The sequence below is a fragment of the Felis catus genome, chromosome F2 (assembly GCF_018350175.1).
Source record: "Felis catus isolate Fca126 chromosome F2, F.catus_Fca126_mat1.0, whole genome shotgun sequence".
Lineage (NCBI taxonomy): Eukaryota > Metazoa > Chordata > Mammalia > Carnivora > Felidae > Felis > Felis catus.
The window spans coordinates 82,154,322-82,172,770 of record NC_058385.1 but is presented as its reverse complement, the minus strand read 5'-3'; the positions used below and the strand labels follow the sequence as shown (position 1 = coordinate 82,172,770).

At 59.7% G+C, this 18,449-nt stretch overlaps 1 protein-coding gene across 1 annotated transcript; it reads right to left on the bottom strand.

Annotated features, from left to right (window-relative positions):
* Nucleotides 1-3,852: 3,852 nt before the first annotated feature.
* On the bottom strand, nucleotides 3,853-18,193 carry LOC102899918 (collagen alpha-1(I) chain). Its single transcript, XM_023248347.2, has 8 exons — nucleotides 17,536-18,193; nucleotides 16,473-16,510; nucleotides 15,070-15,240; nucleotides 13,148-13,420; nucleotides 10,652-10,725; nucleotides 9,541-10,101; nucleotides 7,751-7,857; nucleotides 3,853-5,427 (listed from the first exon to the last, which is right to left on the bottom strand). Exons 1-8 carry the CDS (start codon nucleotides 18,191-18,193, stop codon nucleotides 4,358-4,360), a joined length of 2,952 nt encoding a protein of 983 aa, XP_023104115.1. The 3' UTR covers nucleotides 3,853-4,357.
* Between the last annotated feature and the right edge of the window lie 256 nt (nucleotides 18,194-18,449).

Genomic DNA, 18,449 nt, shown 5'->3' with positions numbered 1-18,449 from the left:
GTCCGCTCGCCAGGTGTGAGCATGGCCGGGTCGCCCATGAGGCCCGCATGGTGGGTACTTGGGCTGTGTCTGGGGAGGCTGGCCCCAGTAGGCCCCTCTGCACCCCTGGAGGGGTGGCTGTGCTGTAGTGGAGACAGGGAGAGAGAAGTGGGGCTCATCCCATGCAAGGCTCGAACTCACGAACCCTGAGATCATGACCTGAGCTGAAGTCAGACACCCAAGCGACTGAACCACCCAGGTGCTTCTATTTATTTATTTTTAAAGTTTATTTTGAGAGAAACAGAGATAGCACAAATGGGGAAGAGTCAGAGAGAGGGGGAGAGAATCCCAAGCAGGCTCTGCACTGTCAGCACAGAGCCTGACGCAGGGCTCGAACTCATGAACCGTGAGATCGTGGCCTGAGCCGAAACCAAGAGTTGGACACTTAACTGACTGAGCCCCCAGGAACCCCTATATTACACGTATTTATCAAATATTAGAGTCTTACACCCCTTCCCAACTGTAGGAGGATCTCAGAGCATTTACACCCCCTTCTAGCAGACGTGCTTTGTTGTTTAGTGTTTCAGTCGACATCCCTCTTCGATACATGTGGTGCTTGGACCTAGTTCATATCAGTCATTTTGTTTGCTCACCGCTCCACCTCGTGTCGAAGACCATTATTCTATCATTTGCCTTCGTTTTGCAGGGTAAACTGGAGAGGCTGTTTCAGTCAAAGCTCCAGTGATCAACTGTCTTATATTTTATGTGTCTGTAAATGTCCGTGTTCACCTTCTTTACGAACAATAATTTTGCCGGGCATGCAGTTGTAGGGGTTTCCTCCCAGCACGTCAAAGGCACCAACCGACTGCTACCTCTGTTGCTTTGAGAACTCGACCAATGGTGTGACCATGGCTGCTTTGTGGGTGATTGAGTCTCTTGGACATAAAGATCTCTTCTTGCTGGTCTGTGCTTTCACTGTGTTGTGTTTAGGTGTGGATTTCTCTTTATTTATGCTGCTTCCTCTACATCATGCTTCCCAGACCTGTGAATTTATGTTTTTCATTACATAAAGAAAAGCTTGTAGGAGTACTGTAAATGGGGTTCCAAAACAGTTCAGTCCTGTGAAGCGCAGCATCTCGTCCTCGTGAAGAATGGAGCGAGCTTGCATACATGCCAGCCCCCTCCAGGCTCTCAGCTGTGGATTGGCACTACTTGTTTGCAGTTGCCTTTTATGACTTAACTATCGAAGGTGATGGTTTTGGGTCTTGAGGGTGACTGGAACTTCCAGGCTGTTGGTAATGATTTCAATGTCCTTTTCCTATCATTGACCATTTTGTTGGCCCAATTATGGGGAGACTGGACTGGTTAAAATTGGGAGTGCAAACACTCATCTTCCCCTAGTGGGGTTGGATGACGTCTCCCTGCCTGACCTACCTTCACCTCCATCCTTAACCTTGCACAATATGAGAGCTTGAGCTTGGCTGGAGCAGAGGGACCGGGTAGGCTGTGGCAGCCAGCCGCTGATGAAGTTGGAATTTGCCTAATTGTGAGGCAGGCCCTCACTGGGTGTCCTCTCCTTCACTCTCTCCTCCTGGGGCTCCAGGTCCATGCCAGACCTTATTCTGCTTTACAAGTCCTTTAACATTTCCTTTATATTTTCCATCCCCTTGTGTGTGTGGTATTCTGGATTTCCTTGGATGTATCTTCCACTACACTAATGCCTTCTTCAGCAGTGTCTAATCTGCTATTTAACCTACCCAGTGAATTCTATCAACAATTATACTTTTAATTTCTAAAAGCTGTCTTTTAAAAACTCTGCCTGCTCATACCTGATAGCCTTTTATTGCTTTCTCATTCCTGTACACACTTCATACAGAACGACTCCCTTGCCTGCATTATCTGGTAATTTCATTATCTGAGTTCTGAGGTTGATGTGCATCGTTTGCTGTTTTCTTTGACCCTCATTCAGTGAGAGCTTTCTGTATGCCTGGTGATCTCTGTAAGCTCACTGCCTGACTTTATAAACAGGAACACTACAGATCTAAGTAGGGGAAGCTTTCCTCCACTGGTATCTGAGAGGCACCATGAACCTGGGACCCTTCAGCCTATCTGAGGATCTTGGCTCAGCATGGGAGTCCCACGCTCGGTTTCCCACCTCACTGGCCCAAGAGCCAGCAGCTCAATAGCTGTGGTGCCACTGAATACACTCTGAGGGCAATTCTGCCCCTACAGGCTGCACACCCCTGGGCCAAAGCTCACATCTTTTTTTTTTTTTTAATTTTTTAACATTTATTTATTATATTACTGAGAGAGAGAGACAGAGACAGACAGAGCATGAGTGCGGGAGGGGCAGAGAAAGAGGGAGACACAGAATCCGAAGCAGGCCCCAGGCTCTGAGCTGTCAGCACAGAGCCCAACGTGGGGCTCAAACTCACAAACCAGGAGATCATGACCGGAGTCAAAGTCAGATGCTCAACTGACTGAGCCACGCAGGTGCCCCTAAAACTCACATCTTAAAACAAATAGGTGGAGGGGCGCCTGGGTGGCTCAGTTGGCTAAGCGACCAACTCAATTTCAGCTCAGGTCACGATCCCACAGTTCATGAGACTGAGCCCCCTATCGGGCTCTGCGCTGACAGCACAGAGCATGCTTGGGATTCTCTCTCTTTCCCCCTCTCTCTGCCCCTCCCCAACTGGCACGTGCACACACTCTCTCTCAAAGAATTCAATAGGTGCCCTCAAGAGCCCTAGACTTGTGCGATTTTTGAGGTCCCAGCCAGTAACAGGACCCCAAATGATTCACCATCAGTAGTTAAAGCAGAGCAGACAATTACCATGAGGTGGCACCAAACCACAGCCTGACCAGGATAGATTTGGATCATGAAGCTGGACCCCAGGACTCATGGCCAGGTGGCTGCTCAGATTTATCTTCCACGATAAACTTTCAACAACAGGACCTCACTCAATTCATTACGGCAGAGTTCTAGGACATGCAACAAAGACATCTCACCATTCTTACCTGGCAGGTGACACATATATCCACAACGCTGTCACAGTGTGATACGAAAGGTTAAGTCAAGAACAGTGAATTCACTTAAATTTTACTTCCTGCCTTTTCTGACTGCAGATTGCGAGGTCCTGTGGGTGAGCACATTTCTCATACCCCTTCACACCCCCTAGTGCACCCTGACGTGCTTTGAACACATTTAGCCCATTTGTTGATTAAAACTCCTGAAGAACCAGCTCAGGCGTCACCTCTCCTGGGAGCCCTTCCCGGCGTCTTCACCTTGTCCCGTCACGGGTGTGCACCTCTGTCCTGTGCTTCGTCCCCTGGAGGAACTTCTGTTCCTGGACTTTTTGTTGGGCACCGCATGGCTTGTTACCCTGGTCTGTAACCTCTCTAACCTGCGAAGTCCCTGCGTGCAGATGTCACACGAATCTGTCTCTCCCAGCAGAGTGGCACAAAGCCTGGACAGGTGTGTGCTGGGGAAACATTTGTTGAAAGTACTGGTATCTTAAACTCCCTTTTCTTGCACTGTGTTTCCGAGGCCAAGCAGAGAGAGCTCTCCAAGCTGCGCTCACCAAAAGCAGAGTTGTGTTCTCGCCGCCTCCCGCCAGCCTGCGCTCTCCTCCGTGTGCCATCTTTCACACACTCCCCTACACGTTTCCCTCTTCCGTGGAGTCTGTTCTGCTTTGGCATTTTCTGTACCAAGGGCTGTACTTGGGTGGAGACACACAGACATAAACACAGCTTTGATACAAAGTCAACAGTGACTCCTGCCTTTTAAAAGAACTAAACAACAAAAACAAACCAAAACACTGATAGACGGATCTCAAAAACCTGGAGTAGAGGGAAAGAAGGAAGACAGAAAAGTAGGTATTAAATCATTCTATTTACATCAAGTTCTAGACCGAGCAGAACTATAGTGACAGAAACGAGGTCGCTGCTCGCCTCTGACGCTGACGGCTGAAGGGGGCGACGGAAATAGTCTAGAATCTGGACAGAATGATGGTTCTAAAGGTCAGATCAGATGGTTTGTCCAGTCTCCGAAAACCCGCACGCGAGATCCGTGCGTTGCACCGTACGCGAGTCACACCTCGGCAAGAGGCGTGTGGACGCGGGATTAGTTCCGGTGGACCCCCCACCCCCACCCCCCGCCCCGTCCCCATCAGAGCCCCGTCTTCGTCTTCGGCGAGGCCTGCGTCCCCTCCGGGAAGACCAGCCTCCCCTAAGGCCCCCCTCCTCTTCCGAGCGCGGGCCAGGGTGGCCGCGGGCACAGCACGGAAAGCCGGGAGGCCGCCCCCGCCTCCCCCGCCCGCGGTCTCCCGGCGCTGCGCCCTCCCCCCTCCCCCCTCCCCGGGCCGCGGCGGGGCGGGGCTCACTCGGCGCCGTGCACGCGCCGGTGCTGGATCAGGTGCGAGCTCAGGCGGAAGGCGCGGCCGCACTCGCCGCAGCGGAAGGGCTTCTCGCCGCTGTGCACCCGCCGGTGCCGGAAGAAGCCGGACAGGGCCCTGAAGGCGCGGCCGCACTCGCCGCAGGCGTACGGCTTCTCGCCGGTGTGGATGCGCCGGTGCTCGCTGAGGAAGGAGCTGCGGCTGAAGGCGCGGCCGCACTCGGGGCAGCGGAAGGGCCTCTCGCCCGTGTGCACGCGCCGGTGCTGCAGCAGGTTGGAGCTCTGGCCGAAGGCCTGGCCGCACTCCCTGCACACGTAGGGGCTGTCCCCGCGGTGCGTGCGCCGGTGGCGGGCCACGTTGGAGCTGTGGACGAAGGCCTTCCCGCACTCGCCGCAGGCGTACGGCCGCTCGCCCGTGTGCGTCCTCCGGTGCTTGGCGGCGTCCGACCTCTGGCCGAAGGCCTTGCCGCACTCGGCGCAGCCGAACGGCTTCTCCCCCGTGTGCGTGCGCCGGTGGCGCACCAGGTTGAAGCTCTGGCCGAAGGCGCGGCCGCACTCCTCGCACACGTAGGGCCGCTCGCCGTGGTGCGTGCGCTGGTGGCGGACCACGTGCGAGCTGTGGATGAAGGCCTTCCCGCAGTCGCTGCAGGCGAACGGCTTCGCCCCGGAGTGAATGCTCCGGTGCTTCGCCGCGTCCGAGTGGCACTGGAAGCTGCGGTCGCACGCGCCGCACTGGTAAGGCCGCCCTTTCCGGGGGCCTCTCCCCCCCGCCGCGGAGCCTGCGTCGGGGGCGGCGACCCCGCTGCTGTCCCGGCCGGCCCCCCCTCCGGGTTTCTCGGAGACGGCCGGTGGCCCGGGGGAGCCTCCGGCCTCCTCGTCCCCACGACCGTCCGGAAGCCGCGGCGCCCGCGCGGGCCCCCGGGCCGGCCCCGGCCCGCTCTCCCCGCGGCACCCCCCTTCTTCGGAAGCCTCCTGCTTCGGCGCTGGCACTGTGCTCGGAGCCCCCCGCTCCGCCACTGAAGCGGCACGGCCGCCGGCCGCCGGCGCCAGGGACGCTGGAAAAGAGGGTCAGAGACGTGTGACTTGAGGCCCAAGGAAGCTCTAGGACAGCGCACATGCACGCGAGGGGCGCGGTCACAGCGCAGAGCAGACACCTGCGCGCTGCCGGCGCGGTTCCTGCCAGCTCTCCCCCTCCTTAACAGCCGTGCTCCTAGGAGTGGGCAAGGCCACGAGAGGGAGGATCAGGACCCTCCGCTGTGACTCCAGGGTGGCCTGAGCCTCTACCGACAGTCTCAGGAGGGCAGGGGACAGACACCTGGGGTCTGCCGTATGGCCCGGGAGGCAGACTAAACCGGCAGCAAATAGAAGATCACCAAAGTAGAGATACCGGGAGGAGCGGGCTAAGAGCGCCTGGTGGCCCACGTACTGGTCCCAGCTCACTTCTACAACCCCAGACTCCCCACAACCCACAGGGCCTCTGGCCTGCACAAGCAACAGGAGGCTTACTCAGAAATCAGTGCCAAGAGTAAGCAACAGTGACGGGGGACAGAGCTGCTGGGCTGAGGAAACCCGCTCCCGCTCCCTCTCGGGCCCGGCTGCCCAGGGGGAGGCTGCTGCCAGCTCTAGGCCCTGCTGGCTCCCGGGCACAGACCACGCACCCACTTAGACAAATGCCTTTAGGGACGTGGTCGCAGAACACTGGGAGGTCACAATGCGGGGCGGTTCTTGCCACCTTTGCAGGGCCTGGAGGGGGTACCCGGGAAGGGGGACAAGGATGCTTCCCTGCAGGTGGCCCAGTGGAGGGCAGCCCCCAGGGCAAGCCCATCAGCCTGCAGACCAGCTTTCCGAAGAAGGCTGTGCCTGTATCGCCGGACTGGGGCACTTCCCTTCTCCGCTCTGCCCCCAGAGCTGGGCACAGGTGATAGAGCCCCCTGCGTAGCCAGGGCGGGGGCAAGGCAGGTTAGGGCCCATGGGCACCACAGCCATTCCCCAGGGGCTCCCAACTGAGCAAGGGCAGTGGGGCCAGGCCCAGGCACACGGCTAAGAAACAGGAGGCCCCTGGGAAGGCCCCGACTGACCAGTGGTTTGGCAGACTTAGAAATTCAAGAAAGGGTCTCATAGGCACTGGTTATGAGGCAAGGGTCATTCAGAATTAGAATTGGAGGGAGGGGGCACATACACCCTTTCCGGTTCCACTTGGTCAGGCCTCCGGTCCTGTGACCTGCTTGCCTCCTGGGGCAGCCCTGTGCAGGGGGCCCTCCCAGTGACAACCTCCCAGGGATCCCTGAGGACCCCTGAACACAGAGCACTTGTTCTCGCCGGGGGCGGCTTTGCCCCCGGGGCACATCTGGCTTTGTCAGAAAACATCTCTGGTTGTCAAAACTAGGAGGGGGTCATCCTGGCATCCTGTGGGAAGAGGCCAGGGGTGCTGGGGCGTATCCTAGAACGCACGAACACCCCTACAGAAGGCGTCTTCTGTCCCAGAATGTCTACATGCCAGAGCTGACAGACCCTGCCGGAAGGAAGTCTTCCCGAATGGTTGTAACCGGAGAACTGTCCCCAGCTTGACATGCACGAGGCCCATCCGGGCGGCGCTGGCCTCACGCTCGCCCACATCCCACTCGCAGGCCAGAGATCTCACGGCCTGCGCTCAGGGCCAGCCACCAACACAGGGTGCTCTTTATTCCCTGAAAATGTGTGTTCTGCTGTAACCCGTTTCTCTTCCGCCACTCTGTGTGCGTTGGCATTTGCTAAAATCATTTCATCCCAAAGCGAGGGACTGTGAAGAGCCCTGTGTGGACCGGATCTGGCCAGGGTTAAGGTCAGGTGGGGGAGGGAGAGGCCCAGCCTGGACGTCCGGGATTTGGAAGGGCGGCGTCAAGGCAGGGCCCAAAGAAGGGGTGAGTGTTTGTTCGTGGACACTGGGGTTCTTTGATCTCAAGGGAGAATAGAGGCAGGTGTGTGGGGTTCTGCAGAATGCTCTGGCAGCCGTGGCCACACTCCACCCAGGCCCCGCCCCCCGATGCAGCAGACAGCGTATGCGGTGGCAGAGCCCGAGGCAGCGCGTGTGTCTGCACGGAGGGGAGACGGTGCTGTCCCGAGCGCCACTTGTCCCACACCGCAGCAACAGCAGTAAACTGGATAGGAGTCCTCAGCTTCGACAGCCCTCAAGCATGGCCTTAAGTCTTCAGGACAGAGGGAGCCCGGAGCCCGAGAGGGCAGTGGGCGGGAGGCTAGCCAACCGGGCCGGGCAGAGGGGATGGGGTGGTGCTGCCCCATCCCAGCTACATCCCTAGCCGCTGGGCAGGTGGCCTCTGGGGGCCCCGATTCCTAAGCTGTCCCCTCCCCCCCAGCCCCACCTGCCTGTCCACCCCTCACCTGTGTGTGTGTCCATCAGGGTGGCCGTCTCATTGGTGTGCTGAAGACCGGACCTGGGGGCGCGCCTCGCTGTGCCTTGTGGGAACGCCAGCAGCGGGTACACCTGCCTGAGTAAGAAAGAAGACACGGGGAGGAAAATGCCAGTTTGGAAAGTGGGGACGAGCCCAGAATGCCTTCAGAGAGGTCAGAGCTGTTCCTGGAGACCCTGAAGGAGCCACCTCAGCCACTGTGCCTGTTTCTGCCACTAGAAATCAAAGTCGTGACACCCCAGGAACTAGTGTCCCGGAGGATACCCCTTGGGAATGCTCCCCCGTCCTGTCCCCAGCAGACGGAGAGCGCAGCTGGGTGTGGCAGCCCCTGCTCGCTCGCTGCCTGCGGTGGCTTCGCTCCATGAGGAACAAGCCCACAAGGCCTCCGGTCAGCGCTCAAAGGTCTGGAGACGTGCCTAGGGAATTACTTTTTTCTTGATAATCGTAAAGATTTGAATATAAAAATATGAAACCCCCCAAAATAAAGTCATTTGAGGGGCGCCTGGGTGACTCAGGCGGTTAGGCATCCGACTCTGGAGTTCAACTCCGGCCATGATTTCATGGTTCGTGGAATTGAGCCCCACATCAGGCTCTGTGCTGACCGCGCAGAGCCTGCTTGGGATTCTCTCTCTCCCTCTCTCTCTCTCGCTCTCCCTCTCTCTGTGCCCTTCCCACTCTCACGTGCTCTACTAACTAAATAAACTTACAAACGTTATTTGGTGCACTTTTGGATTGAGAAGTGACTTTGCTATGCTTGATACTAAAGTCTGACAGATTTAACTACACAAAGAAATTTAGGATAAACAAAGAAATGAAAAAAAAACTGGGTGGGGGTATGTTTGTAACATAAAGATTCATATCCTTAATGTATAAAGACCACTACGTATTAATGAGAAAACGTGAAAATTGATAAAAGTCACAAACAAGTAACCACAAAAAGAAAGCAGACAAGTGGCCAATATATTTTTTAATATAAGTCCCTCATTTGTCCCACCTCATTTGCAATTGAGAAATGTAATTTAGGGGCGCCTGGGTGGCTCAGTCGGTTCGGCGTCCGACTTCGGCTCAAGTCGTGATCCTGCGGTTTGTGAGTTCAAGCCCCTGCGTCGGGCTCTGGGCTGACAGCTCAGAGCTTGGAACCTGCTTCGGATTCTGTGTCTCCCTCTCTCTCTGCCCCTCCCCTGCTCAAATTCTGTCTCTTAAAAATGAATAAACGTTAAAAAATTTTTTTGAAGAAATAGAATTTAAAATATCACTTTTGACTCTAATGTGGCAGCACCTTGGGGGCGAGGAGAAGGTTGGGGGAGACAGGCACGGTCCTCCACCAACGCTGGAGAGTAAGTGCCCCGCTGGGGGGGGGGCGCTGGACAACTTACAAAGGCCTTACAGTCCTACTGTGACTTCGCTTCTGGGGAGTCACCCCAACAGTGAGATCACGGGTGCTGGCAGAGACCTGCCTGTACGGACATTTCGTCTCCAACTTGCTCGGGAAGAAACCTTGGACATGACGCCATTTCGACTAAAAACAAGGGAAGGTTCAAGTGCGTGAGCAGCTGGTAATGAAGCGACCCCTGAGGCCATCTCACTGGTCAGGGGGCTCCCGAGGCCGTCACGCCGGTCCGGGCAGACGCCCCTGAGGCTGTCACTCCCCACGGCGCACGTGCAGCTCCTTCCAAACGAGAGCCCGGCAGACACCCACGCGCCCGCCCGGACGCCAGGTTCCCGCCCCGGCACAGCCCGTAGCCGCCCACCGCCACTCACCTGCAGCCCCGCCGTCCGCCGGAAGCGCCGCCGTCCCCAGCGCCGCGGCGCGGGCACTTCCGGTGACGCTCTAGGCCGCGGGAGGACTGTGCGCTCGGCTGCCCGGGAGGCCGCGGCGCTGGCGGCTCTCGGTGACGCTCTAGGCCGCGGGGGGGGTGGGGGGACTGCGCGCCCCGGCTGCTCCCCGCGTGGGCTGCGCGCGCAGGACGCTGGCTCCGCTCGCGGCGGTGTCCGGGGGACCTCGCCCGCCCCGCCCGCCTCCCGGAGCCGCGACCCCCTGCGAGCCCTGCCTCCCTCGCCTGCAGCCGGGCCCGGGTGAGGCCAGACGGTGGCCGAGGCGGCCGCGGGGCGAACGAACGAGCCGACGAGGCGCGTGCGGGTGGAGAGCGGTGGCGGCGCCGCGGGGGCAGAGGGCCGTCCGAGGGAGGCCCGGGGGGCCCGCTCCCCGGAGAGGGGCCGGGAGCGCCCGCGGCGGGGCGGCTTCGCGATCGCGGCCCTCCTCCCGGTTGCGGAGACCCCCTCTGGCTCCCGGTCTCCCTCGCCAGCGGCTTGCAGTGGGGGCTTCACATTGACGGCGGCGGGCGCTGCCCGAAGACCCAGGGGAGGGTCCGCAGGACCGGCCGAGGGGGCTCTAGGCTTCACGCAGGACCGAAATCAAACGCGAGCCGGAGAGAAGTGCCAACGGCGTATTGAGCAGAGGTAGACGGTAGCCGCGAAGCGTCCGGGGGGCCCGGGAAGGAGAGGGGTTCTCCCCGTCGCGTGGGGTGAGAGGCTCACACTGGAAAGGGGCCCAGGGCACTGTTGCTTCGGGAATCTAGGCTAGGGTCCGACCAAAGGCCAGGTGGACAACGGGTGTTACTCTATAAATCATCAAAACGGATGGCGAACGGTTTTCTTCTTCAGGCGTGTCCGGGTCGCTTCCTGTCCTGCGTGTGCTGCTCCCACAACCAGGTGCCAGAAGAGGGCTTTTTCTTTGCCGGCTAGAACGGTGACTTCATCCTGGGCTGCGGGTTATTTTTCTTTTCCAGCAGTTTCAGGGGTGCATCTGAGGGTGGCTGTTGTTTGCTTCTGCTCAGGATCCCTTCCCTCATGCGTTCTGATGAGAGCGCACCTTTCCTTCTGGGGAGTGCTCCTCTTCCCTCCGATCCCCCCTAGATCATTCTGGAGCCGAGGCCGCACCGAGCCCTGTAGGATGAGAAGTGGAAAGGCGACGGGGGTCGGGCGCCTGCGTGGCTCAGTCGATTAAGCGTGGGGCTCCTGATCTGCTGGGGCCACGATCTCATGGCTCGTGGGATGGAACCCTGAGGGATGGAGCCTGCTTGGGATTCTCTCTCCTTTTCTCTCTGCCACCTCCCTCTCCCCTCAAAAATAAATAATAAACATTTTTTAAAAAGAAGAGGAAAGTGACAGACCTGGTCACATCAAGGGTCTGGTCCCGGCCAGGAAGCCTGGATTCCCTGGGTTGCTGAAGCAGCTCCTGACCGCGTGGGCTGCCCCAGGCCCTTCGAAGCCTGTGCGTGCCCCCAGTGGTGCCAAAGAGCTCCTGTTGCCGACGCTGTTGCTTTGGCCGTTGTCCACTTGACTTCAAGGGTCCAGGCCCTGGGCCTCCAAGAGCTGGCAAGTGCCCTGAGGAGCCAAGGGGCTTCTTCAGTAGGGCCGGGCAGGTGCTGAGGCAATAGGCCCAAACTCACGCTGACTGGCCTGTGGCCTCAGCCAGTGCATGTGACCTGTCCCTCCACTGATGCGGCCCGTCTGTAGCCCCAACTGTGCCAACCACCTCTTCGAGTATTAAGAACCCTGAGAGAGAGGCCACTTTGCAGACGAGGAAATCTGGATTTCCAGAACAAGCTGGCACACAGAAAAAGGAAGTGACCCGCCTCACTTGGCCGGGATAATCCCGGCTACTTTCTTTTTTTAAATTTTTTTTTTTAAACAAATGTTTTTATTTATTTATTTATTTATTTATTTTTCAATGTTTATTTATTTTCGGGACAGAGAGAGACAGAGCATGAACGGGGGAGGGGCAGAGAGAGAGGGAGACACAGAATCGGAAACAGGCTCCAGGCTCCGAGCCATCAGCCCAGAGCCTGACGCGGGGCTAGAACTCACGGACCGCGAGATCGTGACCTGGCTGAAGTCGGACGCTTAACCGACTGCGCCACCCAGGCGCCCCTTAAATTTTTTTTTTTAACGTTTATTTATTTTTGGGACAGAGAGAGACAGAGCATGAACGGGGGAGGGGCAGAGAGAGAGGGAGACACAGAATCAGAAACAGGCTCCAGGCTCCGAGCCATCAGCCCAGAGCCCGACGCGGGGCTCGAACTCACGGACCGCGAGATCGTGACCTGGCTGAAGTCGGACGCTTAACCGACTGCGCCACCCAGGCGCCCCCCCCGCTACTTTCTACCAGCAGACAGGCACCCAGTCTCTGTGGCTGGAAACCACGGCGGCCCACGTGCGTTGCTAGTAGGTGGGCTCTGCTCTGTCGGTCGTTGTCATTCCGGGGCTGGGCCCCCAGCACGGGCGCTGCTGGAACACGGCTGGTCACTAGACGGAGGGCAGAAAGAATTCGGGGGAGGCCTGCGGGCTCTTCGTGGTTCCCTTTTAGTACAGGCCTTAGGCACAGCCAGGTCCAGGTGAACTGGGCTGTGCGATCCTACCGTGGCCTGAAGAAAAAATGACAGTCAAGACCACAGAGGACAGGACTGGCCGGTGGCCAACAGTGGTGCCAGGAGGGAATGAGCCCCGGTGGTCTGAACCCACACTCCCTGCCAGGACAGTTGCCTCTTTTGGCCCCAGAGGAGCTTCAGAATGCAAGAGAAGAGGGCAGAATGGAGATCCCAGGCGGGGAGACCCAGAAGCTCCCTCAGTACCCTGCAGCCCCCCACCTTCCCTCCTCTGGCCTCCCCCAGACCCCGGCTCCCCCTGGCGCCTCTCCTACAAGCCCCAAGTGCAGCAGCCGGCCAGCCCACCCCCCACGTCCTCTGTGCAGAAGCTTTTTCAGGGCAGGTGGCATCGGTAAACACCCACTATATGTTGTGTATATATGTTGTATTATTTATTTGTAAATAATTATTTAAAAAAACACGTAAAAATTAAAACATTTAAAAGGATGATCTCAATGGAGAAACAGGTTTCCCTCTGCCTTCCAAGGAAATACCTCGGGTGTTCTGGAGAGCTGCTCCTCCCACAGGCGACTTTGCCAACGGCAAGTCCTGCCTCCTGCCCGCAAGCCTTGGCTCCCACCGCCCGCTGGACAGTCCAGCTCGGGCCCCGCCCCGCACACGCCCCTCGCTGTCCCCAGCCTTTCGGGTTCCATCCCGCGTCCCGGCAGGGACTGGGACCGGACGGTAGGGCGCTGAGCCACCCCGACCTAGAGGCCGCCCGGCCCTCACTCCCGCCCTCCCCGCGGCCAAGGGCTACCGAGCTGCCTAGTGGCGGTCCCCGCAGCCACGCCGATGGAGGGACGGGACTGTGTGGGGGACAGGCCCCGGAGCTCAATTCCGCACACTTGGCGTAAGGGGCCAGACAGTACCAGCGATTTGTAATAATCCTTTAAACCTCTTGTAATAATCCTGTAAAGACATCGGTGGCCCGGTGGCCGTACAAAAGCGCCCGTGGGCGCCGGGCGGGCCGGCTGAGCCTCGGTCGAGGGCTCGGCCAGCGGTGGGGAGGAGGGGGAGCCTGTCCGGAGGACCCCGCGCCCCGCGCGGCCGCACTCGGGGCAGCGGGCTCCCGGCCGCCGGCGGCGGGAAGTGCGAGCCGGCACGAAGGCTTTCCCGCGCCCGTGCGGATGCTCCACCGCGAACGGCCTCCGGCCCAAAGCCCTCCCGCGCTCAGCGCACTCGGGAGGCTTCTCCCCGCCGGGAAGCTTCCGGTGCTGGGGGCCGGGGGGGGGGGGGGGGGGGGGGGGGGAGGGAGGAAGGAAGCATGGACAGATTCCCAGGGTGGGAAGGGGTGTGTGGTGGGTGATGCAGGGATTGAGGTGAGGGCGGGGAGGCCAGGCCAGAGGCCGGCGGGGAAGGGCACAGGGCCAGGTGGCAGGGCACGGGAAAGGGCTGGCGGTGTGCATCTGAACATCCTGACTCCCACACGGAAGTCAGTGCAGCTTTAGCATCCCGGAGTTTGGCCTCCCTCCCAGATGCGCCTCCCGTGGGAGATCCATGAGCTGGACGCATGGGTTCCTGCAGGGCTGTGGTAAGAGAGCCGACCCGCCAGGGCTGACCGGCGCGGTCAGGTTGCCAGTGAGAAGGTGCAGCACCCCCTGGAGGCAAGACAAGGAAGCCGCAGAAACAGCTCTGCGCGGCCGGAACGAGCGCCCGCTCCCTGCGCTGCGTGGAGCCCGGCTCTGGGCCCGGCCCAGGGCGCCGGGCAGAACGGCCTGTGTCCCGCGTGCAGACTGAAGAGATGCCCGTGCGGCTTCGCGTTTCGGTGTCTGTCTCTGGCCCTCTCTGTGCTGATGTGACAAAGCAACATCACTAAGAGTATCTAGAATCGGCTTACTTTTCCTAAAATAAACCAGGACTTCTGTTCAAAGATAACTGTGTAGAGACCTTTTACTTCCTTTTTTCCCCTCAAACATAAAGGGACAGTAAAGAATGGGGAGCAGCGAGAGGAAGCCCAGAACCACGGCCCGAGAGGCCCCGCCTCTGGCAGGTGTCGCTGAGCGTCGCCCGCCACCGCCCCCCCCCCCCCCCCCGCCCTGAGGGGCCCAGTGCGCGTGCGTGCGCCAGCATGTGCCTGCGGGCTGCGGGGGACTTCCCCAGGTGAGGGGGGCACAGTATTTCAGATCTGAGGTCACTCCCCCTTGGAGGACAGGTGCCTCCAGCAGGGACACGGCGGAGCAGGCGACAGAGCGATGAGCTGAAGTCAGGGTGGGTTTGACCCAGCTGCCTGCTGCCCCTCACCCCTGCCTTCCCCCAGGGCAGACCTAAGGGACTTGGGATGCCCTGAGATCGCTCCTCAAACGAGAATGAAGAAATCACAAGTGGCATCACTAACAAAAATGAAGAGCCCACGCAAAGGAACCTGGTGGCACAGAAGGGGCTGAGTCAGCAGAACGCAGAAAGAAATGGAAGGAGAGGCATCACCAGTGTCCTGGAGGAAGAAGCAGAAGAGAGGAACCCCGGCGAGCTGCCTCCAGGGGCCGAGGGATCAGCCCCACAGCCCCAAGGACCTGAATCCTTCCAGCACCCGAAGAGGTTAGAGCAGGGCTGCAGGTGAGGACGTGCGGCCAGCGGGAGGCCCCAGGCAGCCCCCACCGGACTTGTTATCTGAGCGATAACAAATGGGCTGGGAGAGAGCTGGGGCGGGGCGTGGGGTGGGGAGACACCCTGGAGGCTTTACAGCAGAAAATTCCAGTTCAGCGGGGGGGGGGACAGGGGGGAGGATTTGCAGCACATTGAGACCCAGCAGCTTCCCAGGCTCATCTCCACCCGCATGATGCCTGTGGGATCCTGGGGAACCTGCCCCGAGGACTGCTGGGGATGCACACATAGGGCAGCTCAACGCCCACCCCTGGGGGCTCACGAAGAAGGGAGACCGTCGGAGGCACAGCGGTGCGTGGAGCCGGTGCCCGGCAGCGGTGCGCAGAGCGCTTCCCCAGCCGCGGAGGCAACGGAGCCGCCGACTCCGCAGGGAGAGCCGCCTGCGGGCACCGCCAGAGCGGGTCCTGAAGCGCCCGCAGGAGGGGGGGCTCCGCTGCAGAAGAGAACGTGGGGAAGGGCCCGGGCCTGATCCCCCAGGGGCGGCCAGCGGGTTCCAGCAAAGAAACCACCTGGAGAAGTCAAAAGGGGTCAAAGCAAACAGGTGTGTGTTGAGAAGCTGTTTAGGATGTAAAGTCCTCTTTGAAGCAGGAGCCAGAATAGCTTCCGGGGCTTTCATTGTTCCTTGTTAATTTCTTGGCCATTCTTCCTTTAGACCGCTTTGTGAAAAAGGAAAATGTATTTGATTACTTGATGTCTATTCCTATGAAACGAAAAGGCAGTATCGGAAGTAAAAGCCACGGGAGAAGAAGGGGAAGTTGAGTGAACACAACAGAAGGCCAGGTCAGGGGCGTGGAAGACGGACCTAAGGAGCCTCACAAAGTGAGGTGGGAAAGAACAGGACGACAGTCGGAGAAGACGGGAAGGGGAGGGAGGCAGAGACGGCAAGCGGGACACTCCAGATGGCTTTTCTGAAGAAGACCAGCAAAGGGACCGTGAGACAGTCCTTCCAACACAGAAAGGGAGCCGTGAAGCCCTCTGCCGCAGGCAGGAGCTGCCAGAGGGGTCCTGCTGGGGGGACAAGTGGGTCAGAGTCCAGGGAAGCAGTCTGGCCTTTGTGCCAACATGTCGCTCCATCTCGTTCTCGGGCGCTGTTCACCACCCACCATTCTCTGGCCGGTTGCTGCCCTGTAAACCCGTGGGGCACCCTGGGGGTCAGGTGTAACGGAGAGGGACAGCCGTGCAGTGGCGCTGCACACGGAATGCAGGGTGGCAGGGGAGGAAGGCCCGAACCCGGGGTCAGGAACACCTGGGCCAGATGCCGGCACCGGCAGGTACTAGCTGCATAATCTGGGCGAATGACTTCACCTGCCCGAGACCTAAGACGGGGCTGAAGCCCTCAGTTACTGTGCCACGGACACGTACGGACACCTGTCCTCTCTCACTGCCCCGTGCTGTGGGCGGCCGACGAGCCATCAGCACTGTGTGCCAGGCCCCAGGATGGAAAGCTGTGCTCTCTGCCCGGGAGGAGAGCCTACCTGTGATTTTCTCTCTCTCTGCTTCTCTCTCAAAATAAATAGACATTAAAAAAAAAATAAATAAAGGCAATTTGAAAAGCGTAGGAAGAATAGAACACTCTCTGCCCCCAAAGAAATCAGTCATCAGCAACTCTAGGGAGCCTTTGCCCAGACTGTCAGCCGCTCATTTAGGCTCTGGGCGGTGGCTTACCGTTACAGCAAACTGTGAGGGAGAAGCAGGGCGGGCAGCTGGAAGCACGGTGGGAGAGCAGGGGCCTCAGAGTCCCAGATCTGGGTTCAAACTGAGCCTGTGGTAACTCTTCTCTGAGCCTTGGCTTCCTGCCTGTAAATGAGGGCGGCCGGTGCCGAGACGAAGTGAGGGGGGTGGTGATAGGGTGCATAGGGCTTCTAGCACCGCTCCCGGCCAACCAGAGCGCTTCAAGATGTGAATGTTACTTTAGGATGAGGTTAAGCATTTGGCTCAATTGTTTAAAGAGCTGTAACAGTAAGTCACCACCCGCAGCCTACATGAGCGGCTGACAATCCATGCAAACCCTCCCTAGAGTTGCTGATGACTGATTTCTTTGGGGGCAGAGAGAGTTCTATTCTTCCTACGCTTTCCAAATTGTCTTTATTTTAAAAATGTTTACTTTGAGAGAGAGACAAAGAGACATGAGAGCGGGGGAAGAAGCAAAGATAGAGAATCACAAGTAGGGCGCTGACAGCACAGAGCCTGACGCAGGGCTCGAACCCAGTAACTGTGAGAACATGACCTGAGCCCAAAACAAGAGTCAGCTGCCTAAACGACTGTGCCCCCCCCTCCCCACCCCCCCTCCCCACTCCAAATTGTCTTTAAAGAGCAGAAATGACTCTCACCATGAAAACAAACTCCCAAAGGCTATTTAAGAAAAAGAATATTAAAAGCTGTGCTCCTTGAAGACTAGACTTAAATTTCCCTTAGATGTGGGGCCTGGCTGACTTCTGGGGTGAGGCGGACAGCCAGGGGACAGGGTGGCTGGGGGCCTCACGGTGAGCACCTGTGGCCCCAACGACAAGGACTGGTACTTGAGAGGGAAGCATCGCCCCCCACCCCACCCCGGATCCCAGGTTCTGGGAGAGGAGGGCCTGGCCGTGTCTCCTGGGCAGGGGACGCAGGAGCCGAGGTCCCGGAGGCCGCCAGAGAAGCCATCGCGGACGAAGCGGGCCCGCCTGTCCCGAGGTCCCGGCGGGACGGGGACGGCGCCCAGAGCCCTCGGGCTCTCCCTGGGTCGCACCAGCCGGGACTCTGGCAGCTCGCTGCCAGCGCTCCTGGGTGGGGGTCAGGCAGCTCGGTGCCCCCGGGGCGCGCGGACGGGACTCAGGCAGCTCTGTGCCAGCGCTCCCGGGCGCGCGCTCCCGGAGGGACCCGGCCTGGCCGCGAGTGTCAAGTCCTCCAACGGGAGAACGCCTTAAAGTGCGCAGGGTGCGGAGCACAGGGCCTTGCGAATCGGCCCGCCCCGGGCTGCGGCTGCGCGGACGCCCCGCCGCGCCTCCAGCCCGGTGGGCTCCTGCGGCCCAGCGGCTGCACCTGGCGGTACCGGCGCTGGGGTGTCCGGTCCGAGGAGGCTGCGCGCGCCGCCTCGGAACCACGCCCCCATAGCGCCGCTGACCCTGACGCGGCCGAACCGCGGGCGCGCGCGGCGTTCCCCGGAAGCTCCGCCCCACGCCGCCGGCACTTCCGGGCGCTCTAGGAAGCTCGGAGGACTCGCCCGGGGACCGGCGCGAGGCGGGCTGGCGTCCCTGCAGCGGTCCGAGGGGCAGGGTGCGCGGGGTGAGGGAGCCTCTGGAAGTGGTCGGGGAGGCCGGCGTCGGAAGGGGATGGGCGAGGGGACCTGGCGTGGAGGGGCCTGAAGGCCGTCGGAAGGGCTCTGTGAAGCGAGTGAGGGAGCCCATCCGGCGTGGGACTTCAGAGGACCTCTCGGGTGTGGGGGTGGCGGGGGGTGGGACGCGGAGCGTGTCCTGGGTGGTGGGAGTGGCCTGCGGCGGGGTGGCGAGGGCAGCAGGAAGGGCCTGCAGAGGACGGTGCCGCGCTGCAGCCCGGACTGACACCCGGGCGACCACGAGGTCTTACCGCAGGAGCAGAAGAGGGGCGCGGCGAGGCTGGGCAGAGGGCGGGGCCGGAGCCGCCGCGGGCGTGAGGGCAGGCTCC